Below are 26639 nucleotides of genomic sequence, written 5' to 3' on the forward strand. Positions count from 1 at the left end.
AGAAGAAATTAGACCTATACTAAATTATCCTACATTGAAATGCAAAATGTCAAGCTTGATGAACCCTTAGGTGATAGTCAATGTTCTATTGTCATATGCATTTTCTGATTTATTTTCAAATACAATTGAAAGTGTAAAGACAAAAAGATTTGAAATATCTTCTACCAAATATTAACAGACTTCGGAAATCCAAAATAGGAAATTTACCAAACTTAATAAAATAAATAAGTCCTTTATTAATGAATGTCTAAAAAACATGTGCACCAAAATAAAAGCAATTAGCTAAAGCTAAATTTAAAAGCTTCCAAATAATATACAACACATGATTTGATATTTTTAAGCTTTATATAAACCTGTATTACAAACATGAAGTTAAAACTATTGATGCTAACAAGATTGTTCATACAAAGAAACTTAACAGCAGTGAAATGTAAATAAAAGGATGTTTAGTTTTGGTCCTTTTGGATGAAGAACTAAGTTGGATTTTTTTTAACAGGACTTCAGTCACAAAAGTAGAATATAGATGGTAACTGCAACATTTTGGTGTTGATTCTTATAATCCTTTATATGTCACCAGTCATAATAGCAATGAATTCCTCTTGATTTACTGTGACAAGAAAGACAAAGTAATGGTCAGAAACACAGAAACTTTCTTTCACCAGTGAGTATATCATTTTATACCATATTAAACTTCACAACATACAAAAACTCTACAAGTCAAACATAACTTCTAGAATAAAAATATACAGATAAGCATTATCAATAGATGAGTATCAGTAGGGACAACAGATGACATAGGTTACAATAAAAGTCAGTCACAGTTTAAAGTGCTGAAACAGTTTAAAAAGTGATAGTCTAATGTAAGTAGTCTAACAACCCATCTTTATAATCTTTACTAATACATTTAGTAAGGCTTACTTTATAAGTAAGTCTGCCAATACCATGCACGTGAACCAACAGAATTCTAAATAATGAAAATATTTTAAAACTATAAAACTTGGTGAATTGTTGACATTAAACTTTATTTGAAGAAAGAAATAACTGAAACGAAGTCCTGTACCTTCAAAAACATTAACAGAAATAGTAAATTGATAAAAATAAAAACAGATTAATATATAGCAACTAGAAAACTAGAAAACTAAAAATACAGGAAATCTCACTAGGATAATTATTTGACACATTACCAAAATTATAAATAAAATTTAGTAAGAAATTTTAATGCATAAAATGTATTTAAAACAACAACCTAAATATAATTCCTAAGTATACATCCCCTAATATACAGGAATGTTAGAAAAGAAAGCTTCCTATATAAAGCAGGTGATTATATGCATGTCAAGACTTAATAAGTCCTTAAGACACAAGCTATGGACAGCAATCTTCACTATGGCAAAAAAGGAAAAAGAAAAAAACCACCACATTGAAAATAAAGCCCTGGTTTCTAATCACAGCTCTGTATGAAACAGTTCTGCATCTCCTCTTCTTCGTCTGAAAAGTAAACTATAAGAGGATATTTTTAGACGGTTTCTCTTTAAATCCTAGACATTGATTTACTGAATCAAACATTTTGAAGCCAACACCACACGAGGTATTGTATAATGCATCAAAACATGTACATGAATCAAACAGAAGAAGTGAATACACGTCAATTACTGTTAACTGAAACAATAGTATTGTAAATCTGAAACATCTAATTCTTAGTCACTGCTAAAATATTAGTCACATCCTTACTATGTATAAGGTAAAGTTACTCTCAAGTAGCTTAGAAAATGTTGAGTTAAAGCATATACATCAGGGATTAATGGAGTAATTCCAGAGCTAGCTCAGTAACTACATTAGGTCTGAAACAGAACAAATGCTTGACACATAAAATAATCTATTATAAATATGGAAATACTATTGTAGAAGAAACCATTAATGAGGAATTTTTAAATATAAGCAAATCACGAATGGGACGGTAAGTTAAAATACAGCGTTTGGAAAGAAATTGGAAAGAAAGCCAAGGTGGGGAAATGCTGTCGCAAGCCCAGGCAGAGAACATGTTCCCAGAAAAACAACTGTGAGTTAAGATGAATGAGATGCTCAGAAGCAGGCAGATGTCTGTGAACTCCTGTTCAGTCTTAAATACTTACAAGGCACTCTGGGAGGCATGGAGGAACAGAATGCAAACCTACACTACTCTTCCCGTAAGTCAAGGACCTGAGAAATTGGGGTTGTGAGCTCTGTGGCTAAATAACACATCTGATGAGCTTATGAAAACAGGACCCACTCTTCCCCAACTAATATTCCCAAGACAAGAATCCCAAATGAATGGACCCTTATAAATACTCTCGACTGAAACCATCTACACTGAGGCTTCTAGACCAAAACAGAACATATTATCTTCTTCAGAAAGCAATAAAAAGAGCCTCAAATGATTTGATCAGAAATCATTAACATTGAACAGAATTATGATTAAGATACTCAAAATCTAAGTACTTGTTTTAGTCACTATTTTTACTTTTCTTAAAATATAAAATTTTAATAATCAAGCTTCAAATTGAGCTTCAAAAAGAAGTTCCTAAATCACAAATAGTTGTTTTCTATTATTTACATACACTTTAAAGTTTAAAAGTATTTCAAAAATATTTTAATCTATTTTATAATTTAATGTCTAAAACCATAAGACTTAAGTACAAAAAAGAAAGTAACTAAGGGAACCAAGTGAGCTACCTGACTACCAGAGAGGCTTCAGATGGTAAGCCAGGTCTTCTAACACGATCTTTCTCAAAATAAACACCGAGTGGCAAGAAGATGGCTCAGCAGTAAAAGCATTAGTACGCAAACCTGACGGTCAGAGCTCAGTCCTGGAACCCAGGTAAAAAGCTGGATGGGCTGGTGCACACCTGTGGTTTAAGCATTCCTACAGAGATGGGAAACGCCTCACAGACTAGCTAGCCGGGGTCACAGTGCAGGAGCAAACACAGCAGTCACTGTGAAGGTGAGAAATGACTCCCAAACGCGCGTGCATACACACACGTGCATGTAAAGTATATGAGAGACCATCTGGCTTCAAGAGGAAAAAACAAAGCTTATCATTAGAAGTACCAGTCAATACATTAATACACTGCTTCCCATAACTGGAGGTCTAGGGAGCATGTTACTTTCTATCTCAAACAATACAGAATCTCTGCCATTTGGAAAACTGAGTTTAAGTTTTGGTACCACCATGAATAAGCTCTGTGATAACTTGTGTCTTAGCCTCTTCATCTACTATATATGCATCTATGTTATGTGTATATAGATATAATCCTATATCCATTTTACAAAAGTGATTATGAAAACAGTAATATAGATTAAAAGCTATGTTTGCTTCTATATAGGAGCTGCTAAAAAATGCTTACTGGGCTGATTAGTTTTATGTCAACTTGACACAGGTTAGTCATTTAAGAGGAGAAAACCTTGATTGGGAAGATACTTCCATAACATTGGACTATAGGCATTTCTTAATTACTGACTGATGGGAGGTAGGGTCTAGCCCATTGTGGGTGGTGCTACCCCTGTGCTATTGGTCTCAAATTTTATAAGCAAACAGGCTGAGCAAGCATGAGGAACAAACCAGTAAGAGCAATCTTTCATGGCCTCTGCACAGGCCCCTGCCCTTTTTGAGTTCCTGCTTGACTTCCTTCAGTGGACTGTGACTCAAGATATGTAACTTAAATTCCTCCCCAGGTTGCTTTGGTCATGGTGTTTCATCACAGCAAGAATAACGCTAAGATAGAAATTGGTACCAGGCAAGTAGGCTATTACTATGAGAGATCTGACCCTATTGCTTTGGGGAGAACGGTGGAAGGACTTTGGAAGTTTGGTCTAGAAAAGCCTCGGAGTGTTTAAAGCTTGGTGAGCTGTTCTGTGGGAGACTGGAAGATAAGAAGAAAATGAAGGCCTGGCTTGTGACCTTCCAGATGGAAGTTTGAGAATCACTTAAAGGTTCTACTGGGGTAGCTGCATATTTTGAGTTAAGAATCTGTGGTTCTGGTTAGCTGGGGCTGAAGAATCATCTGTGACCAACAAGATACCAAAACCACTAAAGTGAAAACCACTAAACCCATTTAGTGAAGCCTCTGCTCTGCTGGGGCAATGGATGCTGGTCAGCTTAGTGGAGATTAAGAAGAGACCAGCATTGCTCATGTGAAGTCTTCTAGAAAGAGTTTCCTCAGAGTTAGCACACAGAAACTGTGGCCCAGAGGTGGCCAAGTCTGTACCTCATGCTGGCAAGCAAATCTGGTCTGATGTGAGACCATCCAGGTGGTACAAGTTTTGAAGGCATAAGGGGAACATGGAGAGCAGTGGAGGATCGGCACTGTGGCAGGGCTGCAGTCCCTGAACACAGCCAGGAGAAGCAACTGATGACGTGCACCCAATGCAGCAAAAGACCCCAGAGGGCTCAAGATGCCAGTATCATGGGATGACCACCAAGAGCAGCAGCAGCCTTGGGGTGGAACTGGCTTGAGTTTAGGAGACAATCTGTGTGGCTGCAGATGGCAGAGCCAAAAGTGACCCATGCCCTTCGGAGGAACACAGAAGGTTGTAAGCAGATGGATCCCAGACATCAGATACTGAGTTACTTACACAGTTGAGAGTTTGGTTTTGCTTTGACTGTGACTGAGCCATTCTTCCCTCTGGAAAGAAGTCCTCCATGCTCTCTGCATCAGCTCCTGCCTCCAGGTTCCTGTCTGGTTTGAGTTCCTGCCTTGGCTTCCCTCAATGGACTATGACTCAGGTATGTAGGTCAAATAAACCCTTTCCTCCCCCAAGTTGCTTTTGGTCATGGTGTTTCCTAACAGCCATAGTAACGCTAAGACACCAACCATCATTACCATCACTATTTAAAAAGTAGTCCGCTATGGCTTCCTGAATGCTGCATTCATCTTCATAAAAGCACACACTGCATTTTGTTTTATATTATTTATACTTATATTGAGAGACTAGGTTGCTAGTCCTTCTATATTATTAGATATGCCTATGTATTTATGTCTGTTTTGTAGTATATATTATTTATCTTCATATCCTCATTCAGTCTTTATTACTTTAAGTCCATAAAGTTGAAAAAAATAGTTATTCTTAAAAACTGGATAGCATTAAACATTTATAAGAGCAAATGAGCTACTAAAGGTCACAAAAAGGCAAGTATTTTTATCTTCAGTAGTTTAAATGCAAAAAAAATACAAAATTTGGTTTGCAGCCAAGAGGATCCCTATTAAATATATTAAAGTATCAAAGCCATTTGCTCCTCTAAATGCTAGTGGCTCAGTGGAACCCTCACTAACCACAGGCACCCTTGTAGAGGTTTTTGAGACAAGACGGCGCTTCAAATGGACATGGTTGGGAAAGTGGGTTGGTAACACTTCAACAGACAAGTGGGCAATTGGCCCTGAAGACGAATAAGCATCATTATGAAAGGCACCACAAACTGCCTTCGGTATACAGTGTTCTGTATGCAAGAGCTAGCACAAAGAAGAACGCAGCAGAAATAAACCAGGTACTGAGTGTAGGCCTGGCATAGGGGAGCTTTGCACTGCACTCTGCAGGTAGGAAAGGCTCTCTCTTCAGTGTCTGAACACAGAAACGACAGCATACACTGCAGTTTAGGGAAAGAATATCATCAGTAGAATGAAGAAAGAGATTGGAGATTTCTAAGTCCAGGGGGCAATGGGAAGACTGTAAGACACACCTACATGCCTGTGGGTGACAGGTAGCACACAGAGTACTGCACCTCATAGTCAGCCAGGGAAAGAATGCAATAATATTTTAAAAGGAAATCAGGGCCTGAATCAGAGAAGCAGAAAACAAACTTTACAAAAAAAAATTAGAAGTGGCTGAAAGAAAATCAACTAATTTACGTATAGTTCAGAAGTACAAGCAGGTTGAGAGGAAAGGCATGAAAATTTTAGTAAATAGCTAAATTCTGGTGTTATTTCATCTTCAGAGAAGTATGTATAATATTTCACATCATAACTTGCATAGCTGTTTTAAAGATCTGCTTCAGTATAAATAGAAGCTCACAGAGTCTGGCACCCAATTGGACTCCTATCTATTCAGGAGACTGAGGCAAAAGGATTATCAGTTCAAGATCAAACTTGAAATAAGTTCAAGGCAACATGAGGCTCATTTTCAAAAACCAAGGAGAAAGAAAACGTGGGGGAGAAGGGAGAGAAAATTTGCTTGTAGTCTTGCAAACTCATTTTAGAAAACAGTAAAGCAAAGCTTACTTTCTCCATCGCCGTCTTTATCAAATTCTTCTATCATAGCTCGGAGCTCCTCATCACTCATGTTTTCACCCAATTCTCTGGCGACACGGCGAAGATTCCTCAAGCTTATTTTACCCGAATCATCATCATCAAACAGTTTAAACGCTTTCAATATCTCTTCATGGGGGTCTCTTTCCAATATCCAGTCTGTCACTAGAGTTAAAAGAAACTTTTGAGTCAGAGGACAATCATCCGTAAAAATCAGCTATTAAATGAGGTGACAGCTGTGAGTCTGGCAACATTCCATCTTATAGTTAGACGTCAAAGTAGATCACAAACTCAGAGATAACTAATTCCAAAGCCAGACTCTAAATGGTAATCTTTTAGTGTCTATAAACATTACAAATGTAAGCAAAACTATATTTACAAAGGTCAAAAGGGACTACACACACACATACACTCTATGATACATATACATACATACATACATACATACATACATACATACATACATACATTTAAATCCCACTATTACTAAGAATTAAACTGGAGGTGGAGAGATGGTTCAGCAGTTAGGACCACTTGTTCTTACAGACCATATGAGTTCAACTCCCAGCAACCACATGGCAAATCACAACAGTTCTATAATTCCAGTTCCACGGGATCCGAAGTCCTCTTCCAACCTAGGCACCACGTTCACATGTGAACAAGACACTCACAACAGTAAAATATAACATATAAAATAATTTTAAGTCCATAAAAACAATTTTTTCAAAAGTTACTGCTCCACCTCTGTCAGGCCATCGAGTTTAAGTGAACAATGAGCACTAAGCAGGTGAAAGCTGTTAGCCAGGTGACACCCTGATTCTTCCTCAAATTTAACCCAACTCACACATAGGGACTGATCAAAGATATTGCCACCACCAATACAAGCATAACACAAGTTAGAGCGTGCAAATACTATTAGCATCTTCATGATTAAAAAGCCGGCTTTCAGCAACATTAAAGATGGACTAAAACAATTAAAACTAATCACAAAACCCACAGCTCTGGAAGGGGGTTAAATCATGTCTTCTTTTTATAACAAAATAATAATTCTCAAACGAGTTAAATAGATAGAAGTGAATCATTTCAGACTTAATATATTAAAGCCAAATATCAACATACTAAGTGTATATACCTCAACAGCATAAGCCTTTAATCAATAGTCAATAAAAATTGACATCTATAAAATTTGATATTGCTTAACAGAATTCTCACAATATCTAGGTTAACAGTTCTGAAGCAACTCCACGTGCTGTTCCACTACAGGGAAAGGCATTTATTATTTTCATTACACCATCAAAAGTAATTTGGTCCTATTGGGATCTATAGATTCATTTGAAAATTTCAAATGCCTGTAGTCAGAAAATACTGGAATATTTAATGACCCCAAAGTGAAAAAAATAGGATTTAAGTCTTCTACAAGTTGTTGTCTATTTCTATTTCATCTGTATTTGGCTGAATAAGCACCTAGCCAAGCTAATGGTACATATCAACTACACATATACCCAAAATTATCTTTTAGCCATTAATTTTATCCAAAAAAAGGTTTCCAAGAAACTAATTGAAGTATATTACTAAGTATGCAAATCAAAGCTCATAAATATTCAGTAAAAAGAATTGGCATACCTACAGCCATAACACCAAAATAAAATACCACACTTAACTCTATGGCACACACTCAACTTATTTTGAATTCAGTGCCAACAAGAAAGCAGGACAAGAAAAAAGTGTTATGAAATTTCATCGATTAAGTAACATACATGACAGGTAAACCAGAAAGGCAGACTGCCGAAAATACTAATGCACTTAAAGAAACAACAGATGGGAAACCAAGATGCACAAGCACTTGCCCACTGACACTCTATTAGGATTTCAGATAGATGTGTCTATCTAATCGCCTACCAATATTCTCCCACAGAGTTCAGATTTCTTAGGACTGTCCATAAATTCTGAGCAACTAGAGCATCATCCAACAAAGTTTTCATAGTGACATTCCTCCACACCTTCACCTTCCATTTCTGTTCTACAAGTACTATTCGCAAGAAATAGCTTTTCCAATGGAAACAAACCAGGCACGGTGGTTCACACCTGCAATCCAGTAGGAGGACTTAAAAGCAGGTAACACCCACACAGTCAAGGTATCACCTGTTTCACAAAATTCCAAATTTCTATCCATTCAACCACTTTTTGTTTTAATTTTATAGTGCAATAATGTATTTTATTGACATAAAGCACATTATAACCAAACTACAAAGATACATGATTTAACTACACTGTCAGAAATGTCCTCCCATCAAAATTACTAGACATTATAAAAATCATGTAATGAAACAGCTAATTCTGAAGCACTGCATTAAAAGTAAATCAAAAACCATGAAAAACAATGTTAGAAAGTGCCTATGCAGATACACAACATTTATTTCAAACTCACAAATACTGGCCTTCAAGTCACTCCGTAGCCACTTCTGGACTTCGCTGTCCCCTTGACCTCCACTGACTGAATGGCAGCTGCATCATTTACTCACTCTAACACAGAGGTCAGGCTTCTGGCCCCATAAGTGCCACTTGCCACTGGACACTACAGTTCTGAAGATACTGTCTTATTTTACTCTCAAACTCAACCCTCTTTGTTCTCATCTAGAAACCCTGACCATAAAGTCTACAACTTTCTGTCTTCTCAGAATCTCTTCAGCTCACTTTCAATCTTCGCATCAGCTACTTTTGTAAAACATGGTATCCCCACCTGTAAATTCTACTGACTAAAGTAAATTTTAGTACATTACTTAAGCCTATCAGTCTGACCCAATTCTGCCTTCCCAGTGTTCTGACTTCTCCAGCAGAGGGACCACATGAGATCAAATCTCCACTCAGCCTTGTTTTCTCTGCCCCAACTGCATCTCCTCTACTCCTACAATCTTCTTGGCAATTTTAGATTCCTGAAGATTTAAATCAAAAATTCCCTTTGCAAAGGCTTAGTTCCTCTGGATGAAGCCTTGAGAGAGAGTTCCCATAAAATGCCAGATGAAAAACATTTTAGGCTTTGGGTACTTAAGCTCACAGTCTAAAGTAGTCACTCATTCGTGGTAGCAGAAATGCAGCATAAATAAATGGGAGGTAGTAAAGAGTATGCAGTCAAATTCAGCCCCAGGGCTACACTTGACAACTTCCGCCCTACCTAAGAATCTCCCTCTATCACAGAACCAGAGTTTGTTCTAGTCACCCATACCTAAATCTAAGGTCCTAAAATCAATTTCTTGGTAATGTTAACTAACTCCCATTCTTCCCACCAAATGAAAAATTTCAGTGCTGGATAAATAATCAAAATGGAAATAATACAATATTGGATTTTACATAGAATTTAAAATGTAAGTAGTACAAGCCAGGAACAGATGACGTATAAAAACATCTCACTTCTACTCTTACTTTAAAGGCAGCAACTCCTGAAACACCTGTTACTCATTAGCCGAATGATGCTAACTACCCTTGCAATGAATGGACATTAATTCTTTTTTCTTACAATGGGAAAGCTCAGGAAGTGCCAGGCTCATCTGGAAATACCCTGGGTCAGTGTCCTTAGGCAACAACAAATGGTCCATAAGGCTAAGGTCTAGGTAGTATGGAACTCTGTTCTTAAGTATTAAAATATAAAAATTACAACTCTAAAAATTGTATTTATGTAAAAGATGTTTGACAAAACTATAAATAGCAATGCTTAAAGAAGCCTTCAACAATGAAAAACAAAATAAGACAATGAGAACATAGAATAGAATGTTTTAATGTCCCAACAATACAAATATATTTCCAACTTCTGAATTCAGAAACAAACAAAACAAAGGATTCATTCTCCAGCCCCTCTCTTTCTCTTGGAGACAGGGTCTCCCTAGCTGGCCTGGGACTCACTATGCAGAGCAGACTGACTTCAAACTCACAGTGCATGGGCTACCTCTGCCTCTTGAGTGGGGATTATTCTAATCATAACAGCACGTAGCTCTTCCTATATACTGCAGCGTTTAACATTTCCCATTCTAATCAACTCCTTAACCCTGACACATTACACTATCCCCATTTGTAGGAGAAAACGAAGCACAGACAAGTAAACTAACAAAGTTTCACAGACACTTAAGAATCAGAACCAAGATCCCGAAGCCAGGGAGGGCATCTGGCTCCATAACAGCGATGTCTTAGCCGCATCATCTCCACGATGAACTGCCAACTGGCTTCTGTAAATGACGCATGTGAGCACCTGGCTACTGTGAGCAACCTCAGGAGGCCGCCTACACTGTGAGGGAATGGTGGCTCTTGCTCTCCTCTCAAGGAAACAGTTCTACAAATTAGAAGGGGAAATAAATCTGCTGCTACAGTGGACAGTCTGCCTCTCTAAGCAGGCATGCACTAGTTCCTAAGTTGAGGGTTGTCAGTGTTACGAGAAATGTTTATTCCTCTTAGATTTGCCATCTTACTTCTGTCTCCTGGCCTTTAGGTATGAGATTTTTAATGAGAGAAAGAGAGAATATAAATCTATTTTCTGTTTTCTAGTTACCATTTCTTTTTCTTTGTCTGAGTACTTTGCCTTTAAGATTAAATAAAGATTTTGCATGTATGGATAACTGCATTAGTTTTCAATTTTTTAAATATATAAAAATAACTGCACGGCATGCTTAGATTATGATACATAAAGTAGTATCATTGGTTTAGAACAGTAGCTTACCAAAACTGAACCTAAATATTTATATAATCTTTGTATAACATTGTAGGCAACTGTCCACTTTAGAAGATGTATTCTATCTCCCCATCTCCCACCAAGACACTGAGTCCTCCTTTCTCTGTCTTCTTCTGCTTTACCAACAAAAATTGCACAGTGCAGCAGTCTTCAGAAATACTTCCTCAACATCAGCATACTAAACTTTATGTTTTGGTCGCCATTTAGTGACATATTAGTAAACCAGAAGAAGTGACACAATAATGCTTGTTAAAGTCATCAAAAGTAACTCTCATAGCACAGCTCAAGGCATTGTGGTCTTTGGAAACAAACAAACCTCATGATTTCCCAACAAATACTTGTAACAAAGACCACTTAAGTACACACCAACTTCATTAAAGTCTTCAAAGGTGATTTTGCCTGTGGCTTCTCTGTCATAATCCTTAAGAATCTTCAGTACATCAGCTTTCTTCACATCAAAACCCAAGGCTCTCATTGCCACCTTTTGGATTAAAAGGGAAAAACAAATTATAAAGCTCTCTTTACAAAAGAAGCAAACATTGATTTCTAAGAAACTTTACATCTTACCAGATGACAATATATTACTAAAGCACAATTACTCTGCATTTTTATATCTCTAAAATAACAAAATATTATATGGGTTTTTCATTTTGAAATTAAATAGAAATTTTTTCATTGACATTCTGCTGTTTTATATGACCAACTAATTAAAAAATTACACAAAATACATAACACAATGCACTTAATACACAGATAACAATTCATTTGTTACCAAAGGATCAAAGACATGTCATAAATATTAAAAGGCTAACCAAAACAATAAAAGCAGTCTGCCATGGTGGTGCATGCCTTTAATCCCAGCAATAGGGAGGCAGAAGTAGGCGGATCTCTGTGAGTTGGAGGCCAGCCTGGTCCACAAAGGGGAGTTCCAAAACATCAAGAACTGCTACAGAGAAAAACCCTGCCACAAAAAAAAAAAAGTAAAAGTAGTAAAAAGCATAAAATTGCACGAACATCATAATCTTACCACTCAGGATCCTGAGACACAATTGTCATAAATTGAAAGTAGTGTGGGATACAAAAAAACAAAGAAAAAGAAATCCTTTCTCAACAAACAGTGTTCATCAGAGCAACCATGATTAGCTACCAAGCAATGAGCCTCAGGGTAATTTAAACAGAAGCACTTGCTGTCAGTAACAGGAAAGGGAAGATGTACCACAAAGTACTGAAGTATACAGTTGACTCAGCCCTTACTGAGCAGGTGAAGCGGCAGTAGAGAGGGTGTGGGATTACAAGAGGTGCTGAAAGGAAGCAGGACAGAGGGACAATGAACAGGTGTTCACCTTCTCTAGATGGGAAGAGTCTGGGTACAAGTAATTAGCAAGAGAGAAAAGTATTCAAAAGAAAACACACAGCCAAGGCTTATGAGCAGTGGACACGGTCAAAGAATTGGAAAGACATAAACTTAAGGGAGGGCAGTGTAAAAGGCAAGCCAGGAGTGAAGGAGCTCCAGCTACGCAGTGAAGTCCCCAAGCATGAGCGTCATGACAACGAATGGAGGACACGGTACAGGAGTAACTCACGCTATGTGGGGAGGTGGCTGCAGCTACAACAGAACAGTGTGATGGGGAAGGAGCTGAAGGATGACCCGAGTGAGGCTAAAGGGCCACACCTGTCACTGCTGTCAGACATCCTACCCCGACTCGGATCGTCTAACACCCCTACAATGCTGCCAATGAAAACTACTGTGAATAGTTAAGGCTACTACAAGATCTCAAATGTTACTAGGCTGGATATAAGGAATGTAAGATCCTCACCAATTTCCCCTTCTGTCTTTACTAGTAATTTTAAATTACTAGTTTGCCTTAAATTTGACATGGTCCCTCAGCATGTATCAACATTAGGCATCAGACAATGTACATCCTTCGTAGCAAAGAAAACAGAGAAAGACTGTGTCACTCTCCAGATTGATGGCTGTGCGGAAAGCATGGGACTGACCCAGACCCCCTGAATGTGGGTGTCAGTGAGGAGGCCTACATAATCTATGGGGCCTTGGGTAGTATTTATCCCTGGCATACAAATAGACTTTGAGTGCCCATGCCACAATGAGGGAGGCTCTCTCAGCTGGGACTCTTGGGGGAGGGTCTAGGCCCTGCCCTGGATAAAATGACAGTTACTGGAGATCCACCATGGAGGGCCTCACCCTCCTTGGTGATCAGAGTGGAGATTGGGTGGGAGACTGGGGGACCTGGTGGGGAGGGCAGGGGAAGAGGGGAGGGAGAAGGAGCTGGGATTGACATGTGAAACAAGATTGTTTCTAACCTAAATAAAATAATTTAAAAAAGAATTAAAAAAACGAGTGTGTCAGTATTATCTTGAAAATTCAAGCCAGTCGGTGGTGGTGCAGGCCTTTAACCCCAGCATTTGGGAGGCAGATGCAAACAAATCTGTGAGTTCAAGGTCAACCTGGTCTACAAAGTTGAGTTCCAGGACAACCTTGTCTAACAAAAATATAAAATAAAGATAAATAATAAAAGCTTGAAAGACAACATTTTCAATCTCGGAAATGTCAGAGCAAAGGCAACACTCTCTTAATCTGAAAATTGTCTGTGCTGCGCTTAAGTAATAGCTCAGTGGGTAAAAGCACTTGCCCTGCTCTCACGAGGACCAGGATGGGAACTGCCACCACCCACATAAAAGACAGGCAGGGCTGCAGGTGCCCGGGACCCCAGCATTGAGGGGTAACACGGGTGTGACCCCAGAGTTCACTCTCTAGCCAACCTAGGCTATGAGCCTCCAATTCAGGGAGGTTCCCAGTCTCCAGGCAGTAAGGTAGACACGGATGGAAGACACACAAAGCCCAGCTCTGCCTTCCACATGTCATACAATGTGGTGTGCATGCCTGCACAGACACATGCCACATAAATGGTTTTTTAAAAATCTGAGCCACACCGTCCTCCAGAAGAAACCAAAAATGGGAAGAATAAGCTAAGAACTGTTCTTTTACCTGGATGAATGAAAAAGTCATACTTTCACCAGGATGTACTTTTACATTTACATAAGAGTTTTTAAAAGCCATATTAGGGGTTTTTATTCAGTTTTATTGCAGCCCCTGTAGGTGGGTACTGAAACAGCCTCAGGGTTCTAAAACAAGCTTTTAAAATAGACTTTAAACAGCATTCAAAAATGCAATTCATTTAAACAAAAGAGATGTGTCATGAAGTACACTGTTACCTTCAATTCATGGTAATCTATCGCGTGGTCTTTGTCGGTATCAAAGAGCTCAAAGGCATCTTTAATTTCTTGCTTCTGTTCTTCAGAGAGCTCTCTTCGTTTTTTCCTCTTTGTTTTGTCAAGAACAAGCTCACTTCTGTGATACAGAAAAACGTGTTGAGTCCACTTCAACCCAACTCAGTTAGGAGAGAGTGGTTTTCGAAACGTCAACAAAGCAGAGTAGACTAGTCTGCAGATTAAAGCAGCTGTCCCTAAGTCAGAGTAGACTAGTCTGCAGATTAAAGCAGCTGTCCCTAAGTCAGAGTAGACTAGTCTGCAGATTAAAGCAGCTGTCCCTAAGTCAGAGTAGACTAGTCTGCAGATTAAAGCAGCTGTCCCTAAGTCAGAGTAGACTAGTCTGCAGATTAAAGCAGCTGTCCCTAAGTCAGAGTAGACTAGTCTGCAGATTAAAGCAGCTGTCCCTAAGTCAGAGTAGACTAGTCTGCAGATTAAAGCAGCTGTCCCTAAGTCAGGTCCTGTACCGAAATCCAAAGCACCAGAGTTGCTATTCATGTTACCTACCAAGAGCATGAAAACAAACAGAACTTCACAAATGACAACCACGATATATGCTTTACCTTGGACAGCTTATAATTAAATTCTCACAATTACTACAAAAATCAACCATAAAGCTTAACAGGTGAGACACTTTAACACTCCAAGTTCAAAATGCTTTCAGGTTATACATTTCTAACAGCGCTTTGTGTTTCTATTCCATATTAGACAGCCAAAGTATAAAAGTACCTAAACAAACAAACACTAGACGCCCAAAATAACAGCATCTCATGTTCGTACTTGCGTCTGTGTGGGGTTTAAAAGTGCTGTAACCCTCGCTTAACACACAAACGATGGGTTGGTTGCATGTCTTCGTTTACACACACACACACACACACACACACACACACACGGTGGGTATGGGGACGTAGCTCTGCTGCTACATTGTCTTCCTAGCATATGCAAAGATCTGGAGTTATTCCCAGCTCCACACACACTGGGTATGGTGGTGCGCACCTGTAATTCCAGCACTGTGGAGGCAGAGGCAGGACAATCAGAAGTTCAGGATCAGTGGTTGGAGAGATAGCTCTGTGGTTAAGAGTTTGAATAACTTAACAGAAGGACCCAAGTTCTGTTCCCAGCACCCATGTCAGACAACTCACAACAGCCTTTAATGTCAGCCCCAAGAGAGGTGACGCCCTCTTTTTGCCTCCTTAGGCACTGGGATTCATGCGTATACATCCAAACAGGCACACATACATATAATTTGAAATAAAAATAAGTCTTTTTTTTAAGTCTAGTCACATAGTTAAAAAAAAAAAAAAACCTCTGGAGAAGCGTAAAAGAAAGTCTAAAAGGGGCATTTAGAGCCGAAAACGTCTGCCTTAGAGGCTGCCAATGCGGAAGCAGTGCAAACGTTTAAACGAGGCACCACACGTGTTATCGGCGACGTTTTAATAACAGATGGAAGCTTGAAAGCTTGAAACCCGCCTGATCGTGTCTGCTCCTCTAACACCTGAAGGGCAGGCAGAAGGCGGGCTGGGGACGGAGGCGGCCGGGCCACACCCCCGCCAGGCCACACCCCTGTGGCCCCGGCTACAGCGCCTGCACGCGGGATGGACAGGGTGAGGAGCCAATGGGAGCCCGAGGGGAAGGCGGGCGTCTGGACGTGGATGGCGGAAATCAGGGGCACCAGATGCGCCGGGGGCGGTCGACGCGCGGGGCACGGGGACGGCGGGGAGAGCCTGGCTGTCCCGGGTTTGTTTGGGGCAGGCGGCCGCCAGGCCCGAGTCCCGCACAGGCCGGAGGGAAGCTCGCGAGACTGGGCGGCCGGCCGGGGGAGGCGGGCACCGCCGTGACGCTCGGCACCCGCGCCGGGCCCTGCCTCCCTCCCGCGCCCGCCCTGCCTGGCCCACTGCGGGACGGAGACGCGGCCTCCTCGGTACCGACCTCAGAGCTAAACTCATTTCCTCCTCCGACAGAGAACGTTCCGCCCAGGGACCTTTCCACGGGAGCCGCTCAACAGCCGCCGCCCTCCCGGCCGCGGGACCACCCACCGAACCGAGGCTGCTGGTCGCGATTGGCTGAAGACGGCCGAGAGCCGGCCCACTGGGGCGGAGGCCTGGCCGGGCCCTGTGTTCTCATTGGTTCGCAGTCGTGTCAATCGAGGCCGCCGCCTCCCTGGGCCCCCTTGGATTGGCTGGCGTCGGTGCCCACGCGCGACTCGGCGTGCAGCCTCGAGGGAGGGAGGAGGAGGAGCGGCCTGGGCCTCCGAGGGGTAGCAGGGACCCTCTGCGGGCCGGCCTCCGCCTCCCGAGGCCGCACCCCGACACGCTGTTGGCCCGCTCCGTGACATTCGGCGAAGCCGCCTACACCGCCGTTTTCGTCTCGTGTGCGACGTGAGGTGCGCTTGTTTGCCTCCGTCCCTTCTTTTCACGAGCGCGTCCTCCCCATCACCCGAGCTCACTGGGATCGTTCAGCTGCTAAACGGAATGCCTTCGTGGTCGGGAGTCCACTTCCCATGTAACCGCGTGCTTGTGGCAAATAAAACGCCTGCTATTGTTAAATATTGAGGTGCTAAGTGAATCTGAAAACAAACCATTTACAAGATGATGTTTGAAACAAAGGACAATAACGAGACAGGTTTTTTGTTTGTTTGTTGTTGTTGTTGCTTTTTCGAGATAGGGTGTCTCTATGTTAACATCCCTGGCTAACCTGGAACCCTGTAGACCAGTCTGACCCCAAACTCATAGAAATACTCCTGCCTCTGCCTCCCGAGTGCTGGGATTAAAGGCTTGCGCCACCAACGCCCGGCCGATTTTTTTTTCTTTTTTAAGGAACTTGATAGAATTAATAAATTGGTAAAAGTACTCTCATTAAATATTAAGCTTATTCTTGCAACACATAAATTTCAGACTTCTGGGAAATAAAAGAAACGAACTATTACTACTTAGTACTTTAAAAGGGAGGTTTAAATTTTCCAGCAAGATAATGCATTGGTTAAAAACACTTCCTATATGAGCCTGATGACCTCCACTCCCCGCAACCTGCTGGAAACTCATAGTGCAATGAGAGACCAACCCCAAAAAAAGTTTTCTTCTGAGAACTAAACAGGTGTCATGGCTGTGGTACTCACACACAAACACACACACACACACACACACACACACACACGTAATTATAAACTTGATATTTCTAATACATATAATTAAAATGAAATCACGTCAAGGAAAACAACGGTAACTGAAAGTTGGAAAACTGAATTTGGTCAATATAGATAGGTGAAAACAGATTTCTGTGTCAACTACTAAAAATTAATCTACTTGGATTTTTGTGCAAGTTTTTTAAATTCTTGAGCTAATTCCTATGTTTTAAGTTCAATGTGTGGTAATTAAAGAATTTTTATTTTGTAGCCAAGGTAACTAGCAAAAACCTTCAACATCCTAGAAAAGAAGAAAAAGTTTGCCGTCACTCAAATTCAATGGAGCTTGCAAACATGGCTTTTTAGCTGCTTCCCCCATCTTCTCTTGGAAGCTATGAAGACTTACAACTTGCCTACTGGTTTCCTTTTAAACTAATGAAATGACCTTGAAAAATAAAAGTGGGGAAACCTCAGTTCTACAAAGGCAAGAAACTGATTTGGATTAACAATCTGAACAATTCCTCTTCAAATGCCTCCTAAAAGGGGTCTGCCTTTGCACAGACCTGTGTAGGAATTGCAAGATCCTAAGCAAACAACTTACAACTACTATACCTGGACAGCTAATCCATAGAAACATGGCATCACCAGTAAGATTGTGCTAAGTCACAAGGCTTATAGAAATATGTTATGGCAGAAATATTAAGTGAAGACACTTTACAAGTCAACAGACAGAAAGGGAGGTTACTAGAAGCCTAAACAACTGTGGATTTCAAGCAACAGAAATGGAGAAATTCAGTGGTACAGTAAAGACAATATTTCTCTGCTATAAGAAAGTTCGTGAAAATACAATTCAATAAGAATGTCATTTCTTAACCCTGAAATTAATCCACAAACCTATGAACAGCTGATTTTCGACAAAGAGACTAAAATTATACAGTGGGAAAAAAAATGGCGTCTTGGTGCTGACATAACTGGATATTGGCACGTAGAAGACAGCAGATAGATCCATGTCTATCACCATGCACAAAACTTAAGTCTAAATGGATCAAAGACCTCAACATAAGTCCAGCCACACTGAACCTGTTAGAAGAGAAAGTGGGAGGTACCCTTGAACAAATTGGTACAGGAGACAGCTTCCTGAACATAACTCCAGTAGCACATATACTGAGATAGACAATTAATAAATAGGATCTCCTGAAACTGAGAAGCTTCTGTAAGGCAAAGAACACAGCAAGACAAAAAGGCACCCCACAAATTGGGAAAAGATATTCACTAACCCCACATCTGACAGAGGACTGATCTCCAAAATTTACAAAGAACTCTAGAAGCAAGTCTCCAAAACACCAAAGGATCCAATTAAAAAGTGAGGGACTGAACTAAATAGAGAATTCTCAGTAGAGGAGGCTAAAATGGCTGAGAGACACTTGAGAAAGTGCTCAACGTCATTAGCCATTAGGGAAATGCAAATCAAAGCAACTCTGAGATATCATCTTACTCCTGTCAGAATGGCTAAAATCAAAAACACCAATGACAGTTTGTGCTGGAGAGGATGTGGAGAAAGGGGAACACTCCTCCACTGCCGGTGGGAATGCCAACTAGTACAGCCACTATGGAAATCAGTATGGAGATTCCTCAGGAAAATGGGAATCAGACTACCATAAGACCCAGCAATTCCACTCTTAGGCATGTACCCAAAAGACGCCCATTCACACAACAAGGATGTCTGTTCCAGTATGTTCATAGCAACATTATATGTAATAGCTAGATCCTGGAAGCAACCTAGATGCCCCACAACTGAGGAGTAGATAGAGAAAATGTGATACATTTACACAATGGAGTTCTACTCAGCGGGGAAAAAAATGATGGAATCTTGAATTTTACAGGCAAATGGAAGGCACTAGAGGAAACCATCCTGAGTGAGGTAACAGACACAAAAAGACAAACATGGTATGTACTCATATATGGATTTTAGACATGGATCAGGGGAGTGTCAGCCTGCAATCCCAGTGCCAGTGAGTCTGGGAAACAGGGAGGTTCCTAAGAGAGATGCATGATACCCCAGAGAAGTGGAATGAGGCAAGATCTCCTGAGCAGACTGGGAACATAGGGGGAGGGGAGAGGGAACCAGGAAAAAGAGAGGGGGAGAATAGGGGGGGTAGAAGAAGGCACGGGGGAGCAGGAAGGTTGAGTCGAGGTAAAAACACAGGAGAGCAGGATGAGAGATACCATAATAGATGAAGTCATTATAGGCTTGAGGAGAGAGCTGACACTAGTGAGATCTCCAGAGATCTACAAGGATAACACCAACTGGCAAACTAAGCAATAGTGGAGAGACTACATTAATAACCCCTCCTTGATGATAAGGTTGATGACTACCTTATATGCCATCCTAGAACGTTCATCCAGGGACTGATGGAAGCAGAGACAGACACCCACAGCTAAACACTGAACTGAACTCCTGGAACCCAGTGACAGAGATGGAGGAGTGATGAGCAAAGGCATTGAGACTGTGCTGGTGAAACCCACAAAGACAGCTGACTGGACAAGGGGGAGCTCTTGAATCCCAGACTGATGGCTGAGAGGCTAACGGGACTGATCCAGACTCCACAAATGCAGTGTCAGTAAGGAGGCCTCAGAAATCACTGGGGCCTTGGGTAGTAGATCAGTGTTTACCATGGTGTATAAATGATCTTTGGGAGCCCATTCCACACAGAGGGATGCTCTCTCAGCCTGGACACATATAAAGGGCCTAGGTCCTGCCTTGGATGAAATTACAGACTTTGGAGATTCCCTCAAGGAGGGCCTCACCCTCCCTGGGAAATGATTTAGGGACAGGGTGGGGGGCTGGAGGGACTGGTGGAGGGACAAGGCAGGAGGGGTGGGAGAGAGAGCTGGGATTGACATGTGAAGCATTCATGTTTCAAATTTAAATAAAAACATATATTGAGGGGGAAAAAAGAATGTCATTTCTTTAAAAACACATAATCCAAAATAACCTACATCAGGCTCTAGTAAATGCAGCGGAGTACCATTCACATTCCCTTTTCAGAATCAAGAAACTTATTCCTCCAGGTTCCAAGATTCCTGGCTACTGAAAACCCACAGTTCAATTCCTCTTGGGAAGTTGTTCTCCACAAAGCAGATGCCATCCAAGACTTCAATACGAAGGGGAGGAAAGCTGGGGTTTTTTTCCCTCATACAAGGAAACCAAGAGACTTCTCCAACTTCATGGTTCACTATGCAACCCTCATAGTTCAACTTCTCCTTTTGCCCAATCTGCTCTGCCGGCCCCTTTCATAATTTGTTTCTAAGAAGCCTTGTAGTCAACCTTCTTTGCATAAATCTCTTTCATACTGTCATTCCTAGACTATCTAAGATAAAGAAATCTGATAGAATTTTTAAAAAGAATACAAGAAATACATTGTTCAAAGAGAGCAAAGTAGTTCAAGGTTAGTGATTTATATTTAAAAGTGAAACAGTTAACTTACTGTGATACTTAATTTTAATTGTCAATTTGACAAGATTTAATGTCACCATGGAAACAAGCCTGTGTATGTCTGGGAAGGAGCTTCTAGATTAGGTTAACTAAGGTGGAAAGAGCAACTGTGTTCATTTGAAAGAAAATGTCTCCCAAAGGACATAGTACTATCAGGAGGTGCGGCCTTGTTGGAGGAAGTGTGTCACTGTGTGGGCAGGCTTTGAGATCTCTCTTGCTCAAGCTTCCCTCACTGCAACAGTCAGCGACTTCCTGTTGCCTGCAAGATGTAGGACTCTCAGCTCCAGTACCACATCTGCCTACACACTGCCATGCTCCCCTTCATGATCATAATGGACCAAACCTCTGAAACTGTAGAGAGCTACCCTGAATTAAATGCTTTTTTTCATAAGAGTTACTGTGGTCATGCTGTTTCCTTACAGCAATAAAAACCCAAACTAAGACAGCAACCATAAATGTAAATGGCACCATTCCTTGGGTTCAAGTTGTGGGATGAATAAGAAAGAAAACCAGAAGTTGAGCATCATTACTCATCTTTCTCTGCTTCCTCACTACAGAATCAATGTAACCAGTTGTCTCTCCTCATGGCAGACTGTCCCCTCAAACTACGAGTCACAAAAAAAACCATCCCTTCCCATCCTAGTAACTGTTCTGTTGCTGTGTAGAGACACCATGGCCAAGGCAACTCCCATGAAAGCTACCACGCTTCCCTAAGATACTTTCCTGACATTTTATTCCAACAACAAGAAAAGGGCTAGAGAGATGACTTGGTGGTTGAGCACCTTCTTCTCAAAGCTACTATAAAATACCATTCGGGAATGAAATATTTGAAGACTTTAAATGCCTAAAGAGTCTAGAAGATTCTATAAAAAGTTTATTGTATAGAGAATAGACTAGAATAGAGTATTGTTATCAGAGGCTGTGAAGGTTGTTGGGTGGGACAAATAGACACAATTAAAGGGAACAAGTGATTTCTGGTAATTTATTCCTTCCAAGGTGGCTATGATTAGTCATAATTATTGTATATTTCAAAGTTTATAGAAAAGGGGATTTCAGTATGATACAGAAAGAAATGATAAGTGGTTGGAATGATGGAGATGCTAAGTACTCTGAGATGGTCAAAATACTGTACATGTGAACAGAAACATCTTCTACCTTCTTATTTGTAAAATAAGCATATCAACTAAAAACATAAAATAGTATGAACGAAACAAATTGACTACTGTTAATATGGGTGTGGGATAGCAGGAGAATTAACGGATGTAGGTAGACAAGGAAAGCAGAAGTGACCCTACTGCCTGAGATGCTGCCTTTTGTCACTGAAGACATTATGAGGAGAAACACTATGAGGGCAGTTATCTGAACAGGGCCTATAAAACACCCAAGCCAGCACCCATTTAGTAGACTCCCAGCCTTGGGCTTGTACCAACCTGAAGGGGTAGAGCTCTTATTTTCTCCTTCTCAGAGGCGGTCTTTTGTCTTTCCCAGATGCCAGGGAACAAATGGAGTGATCCCCTAGAAAGACCAGCAGCCTGTCATAGAATCCCAGGTAGGACTATAAAATATTACTGTGGAAAACCACGATGATTCTTAAAAATAAATAATTCTACATGACATGTAGCAAAAGAAATGAAAGCAGAAAACTGGTGACTATACATCAATACTGGTAGTATTAGTCATGATAGTCAAAACATGTGGACAAATGGATAAGTAAATAAAATATAACATACATGTACAATCAAATATCATTTGACCTTAAGAAATGAAATCCATAGATGTCTAGAACATGGTTGATACTTAAAATCTTTGTGTTAAGTGAAATAAGCCAGGCACATACACACAAAGATACATTTTATAATATTCTGCTTATAGGAAATACCTAGACGTAGTTCATAGAGCCAGCAGATGGAGAGTTAGTTGTTATTTTACTTGTGAAGATTTTTAGTTTGAAATTAATGAGAGTGTGGTGGTTTGAAATAAAATGCCCATAAGCTCATAGACAGTGGCACTGTTAGGAGGTATGACCTTGCTGGAGTAGGTGTGGCTTTGTTGCAGGAAGTGTGTACTGGAGGGCAGGCTTTGAGGTCTCAGACACTCAAGCCAAGCCCATGGCTTATTGTCTCTTCCTGCTGTCTGCAAGATGTAGGACTCCCAGCTACACCAACATGTGTCTGCCTACATGATGATAACAGACTAAACCTCTGAATTGTAAGCCACCCCAATTAACTGTTTTCCTTTATAAGAATTGCTGGGCTCTAACCATCTCTTCACAGCAATAGAAACCCAAACTAACACATAGAGACACTATTTTTCTTATGCATACTGTGAGGAAACAGTCAGACAAAAAAGTAAAGTATCCTTTAGGACAACTGTCCTAACCCATCATCAAAGTAGGAAAAAAGGATTGACTTAGATTTTAAAAGAGTTATGGACTATTACAAATTGAGAAAATGCCTTGTCCTGGCTTAGATGTGAGTTTTGACAAAGCAGCTGTAAAAGGCATTATGGAGATAATTGATGAAATTTGTATATGAATGAATTCAGTTATACAAAGAAATTATTAATGCTGTCAGGCATTCTAATAATACTCTTTGTCCACTTACAAAAGTGTTCTTTTTAGAGATGCAAACTGAGGTTTTTCAAGGTAAAAATGTTCAGAATGTCTGTGATTCACTTTAAAATAGCATGCAAAAAAAGAGTTTAAGAATTAAAAGGTACAACAACAATATGAGAAAACAAAATTGGAGAGAAACTGGAGCTACGTAGGACCTGAGTACTATTAATCTTTGGCAGACACCTTCCCCAGCCCCTTCCCGAGCCCAAGGGGCATAAAAGAGACTAAGAAATACTTGTGAAAGGGTAAGACAGAGCAAACAGAAGTCTGCATAGCCTTCAGACACAGGCTGTTCTAAGATGTGTGAAAACAGAAAGCAGGAAAGAATATTGGATCAGAACATCAATGGGCAAAAGGCTTAAAGAAAGTCTCAGTTCACAGCCAAACATTAGGTGGAGAGCTAGCCCAAACTGGAGGTCTCCATCAGATCCCGCCCCTCAGAGCTTAGAGAACCTCATGGAAGAGAGGAGAGGAAAAAGTGTAGAAGCCAACAAGAGTAGAAGACACCAGGAGAACATGGCCCACAGAATTGATTAAGCAGTGTTCATCGAGGCTCACAGAGACTGAAGCAGCAGCCATGGAGCCTGCTTGAGCCTGTGTATGCTGTGGTTGTTAACCTGGTGTTTCTCTGAGACTCCTAACAGTGGGGCGGGGGTACTTCTGACTCTTTAGCCTGCTCTAGGGACCCCTTGACTCCTGGGTTGCCACGCCCAGCCCTGATATGAGGGTATGTGCCTGGGATTATTGTATCTCATTGTGCCATGTTTGGGAGTCCTGAAGGGAAATGGAGGAGTAGCTCTGGAGGAGGAGAGGGGAGGATTAGGAGGGGTCAAAAGAGAGGAAACTTCAGTTGGGATATATTATATCAGAGAATTAAAAAAAAACACATATAATGGGCTGATGGGGGAAGTCCTTCTGTGTATATGTTTGCCTTATTGGTTGATAAATAAAACACTAGAAAGCTAGATAGGTGAGACTAGGAGAGGTGGAGGATTCTGGGAAATGGAGGCACAGTCGGTCACCATGTAGGACTCAAGAGGAGTAAGAGATCTGGACCCTTTCTCCAGCAAGAGAAGACCACGTGGAAATACTCAGCTTAGCAGTTATGGGTTAATACTTAAATCAGAGCTAGCCAACAAGAAACCATAGCAAATGGCCAACAGCTTCATAATTAATATAGCGTCCTGCATGTTCATTTGGGATCGATGTGGCTCTGGGACCAGGCTGGCAGGAATTATGGTAACAATGGGCAAAGTTTTAAGCTCTTATAGCATATGTCTTGATATGGTAAAACATTTTCTTTATTCTAATTGTTTGATTTCAATTAATAATACTATATGGTTACAATTTAGACAGTTAACCTAATATCATTATAGAATAAAGTGTATCATGTAGTTAAAAAAAAGAAGAAAAAGAAGGTGCCCCCAAACAAAAGTGACCCCTTAGAGGAGACATACACAGGACCTGTCAGGGTCCTCTGGCCATCAACCAGATACAGCTGCCTTGCGTACTCATAAAAGAAGATGTGACTCAACCCTCATACAGAGTATGTGACTCTGGACCATCCTGCTACCTCTGCCAAATTCCAGAAACAGGCCTGCAGCTTAATTAGCAGTTAAAGATTAGCTCAACAGAAAGGCTCCCAATTCTGCCAGGAGTTAGACGAAGACATAGGAGAGATGGAGACAGATAAAGTAAGAACGTAAGGTCAGGTTACCTAGCAACACAGGAGGTTCTACCCCAACCTCTTGCCCTGCGAATTAGGTTTCCAGGTGGCACAGAGGGTTACCTCTCCCTCTGACCTTTGCTCTACCAGGCTCATTGCAGCTGCAGCACACCCCCATTCCTTCCCCTCCTCACTTCCCCTATATAAATCCTCTGGGGTAAAATAAAGTCATCACCTTGATCAGACTCCTGTCTTGGCATCCATTCTTCCATATCTCCTGTTCTCATATTTCCCCTAGGTACCCTCCAGCTCCACGATAAATGTCCCTCGGGTCAGGGCAAGGACCCATTGAGTTTTTGACATCCCAGATGACCATTGAAGCATTTACTTATATTGTTCTATTATTAAATAAAACTCGAGAGTCAGATAACAGGGTAAAAATCTGATTGATCAGAGAAGTGACCAGTGACACCTCTCTCTGTCTCTCTGTCTCTCTGTCTCTCTGTCTCTCTGTCTCTCTGTCTCTCTGTCTCTCTGTCTGTCTCTCTCTCTCTCTCTCTCTGTGTGTGTGTGTGTGTGTGTGTGTGTGTGTGTGTGTGTGTCTCCTTTCCTAATCCAAAAGGGCCACAAATCTTTCTAAGCCCTCCCTGCTACTTCCTGTGTTTCTCTATATGTATCCTGGGTCATCCAAAACCTCTGTGGCTAATTCTGGTCAGTTAGTTGCCAACTCTGCCCTCTGATTCAAGGTTAAACTTTATTTTCCGTCTCAGAGTATCAACAAATATCCTGCAACAGAGCCAGTGATTCATCTGTCACTGCCAGTCCAGCGGTGAATGCAGGGTGTTTGTGACCCTATGGATGCTAGATGGCATGTCCTCTGCTGCTCACAGTAGGTTCTCCTGAAGAAAGATCTGAGCAACATGTCTTCCTTGTGCTCCCATTAACCTCTGGAAAGAGGCTACATCAAAAGGCAAAGACAAAGCCCTGAGTTAGGAAAAGGAAGAAAAGTAAAAAAATGTGATAAGCATAATAAGTGACACAAGAAATCAAACTTATAAGCACAGTTTTGTCACCTGAATCCTAATAGACCATGAAGATGGAGGGAACTTTATTCTACATGTAGTGAAAAGACATTAACCGTCAACCTGTTACTGTGCTTTAAATGTAGGTTTTAGACCTAAATTCCTCTAAACACCATCTGTATCTCCAACGCTCTCATTTTTTCCCAATCCATGGCAAATGGAGCCTTTCCTTTGCCTGGATTATTGCATACTTATTAGTTGCTAAGTTCAATTGCTCCTTTTCCGTTTGCATTGCTGGTCACACCGGATGGGCTCCTTGAAACTGCTCTCCCAGCCACTTCTCATAGATTTCTTTCCCTAGTTTCTTTTAATGTTGATTTCCCCACATAGGTCACCCAAATGTTTACTTTTTTCATAAATATCATCTATATGCTAAT

General features: G+C 40.8%; 2 protein-coding genes across 2 annotated transcripts; one reads left to right on the forward strand and one right to left on the reverse strand.

Moving 5' to 3' along the window:
- Positions 1-216: 216 nt before the first annotated feature.
- Positions 217-16327, reverse strand: Cetn3 (centrin 3). The gene is made up of 5 exons (XM_005065694.4): positions 16213-16327; positions 14230-14365; positions 11362-11476; positions 6252-6443; positions 217-607 (listed from the first exon to the last, which is right to left on the reverse strand). The coding sequence occupies exons 1-5, from the start codon at positions 16227-16229 to the stop codon at positions 564-566; spliced, it is 504 nt and encodes a 167-aa protein (XP_005065751.1). The 5' UTR covers positions 16230-16327; the 3' UTR covers positions 217-563.
- LOC121133127 (collagen alpha-1(I) chain-like) lies at positions 15658-18394 on the forward strand. Its single transcript, XM_040728995.1, has 2 exons — positions 15658-16666; positions 17676-18394. Exon 1 carries the CDS (start codon positions 15899-15901, stop codon positions 16613-16615), a length of 717 nt encoding a protein of 238 aa, XP_040584929.1. The 5' UTR covers positions 15658-15898; the 3' UTR covers positions 16616-16666; positions 17676-18394.
- The last annotated feature ends 8245 nt before the right edge of the window (positions 18395-26639 follow it).

This window comes from Mesocricetus auratus, unplaced genomic scaffold, assembly GCF_017639785.1.
Source record: "Mesocricetus auratus isolate SY011 unplaced genomic scaffold, BCM_Maur_2.0 Super-Scaffold_100020, whole genome shotgun sequence".
NCBI classification, from domain to species: Eukaryota; Metazoa; Chordata; class Mammalia; order Rodentia; family Cricetidae; genus Mesocricetus; species Mesocricetus auratus.

What these genes read in the sequence shown, in the direction of transcription:
- LOC121133127 (XM_040728995.1), top strand. Translation starts at nt 15,899, where the DNA reads ATGGGAGCCCGAGGGGAAGGCGGGCGTCTGGACGTGGATGGCGGAAAT.
- Cetn3 (XM_005065694.4), bottom strand. An exon ending in TAGATTACCATGAATTGAAG is followed by an intron (nt 11,477 to 14,229) that starts GTAACAGTGTAC and finishes TTAATCCAAAAG; the next exon opens with GTGGCAATGAGAGCCTTGGG. An exon ending in TAAAGACGGCGATGGAGAAA is followed by an intron (nt 608 to 6,251) that starts GTAAGCTTTGCT and finishes TTCTTGTCACAG; the next exon opens with TAAATCAAGAGGAATTCATT.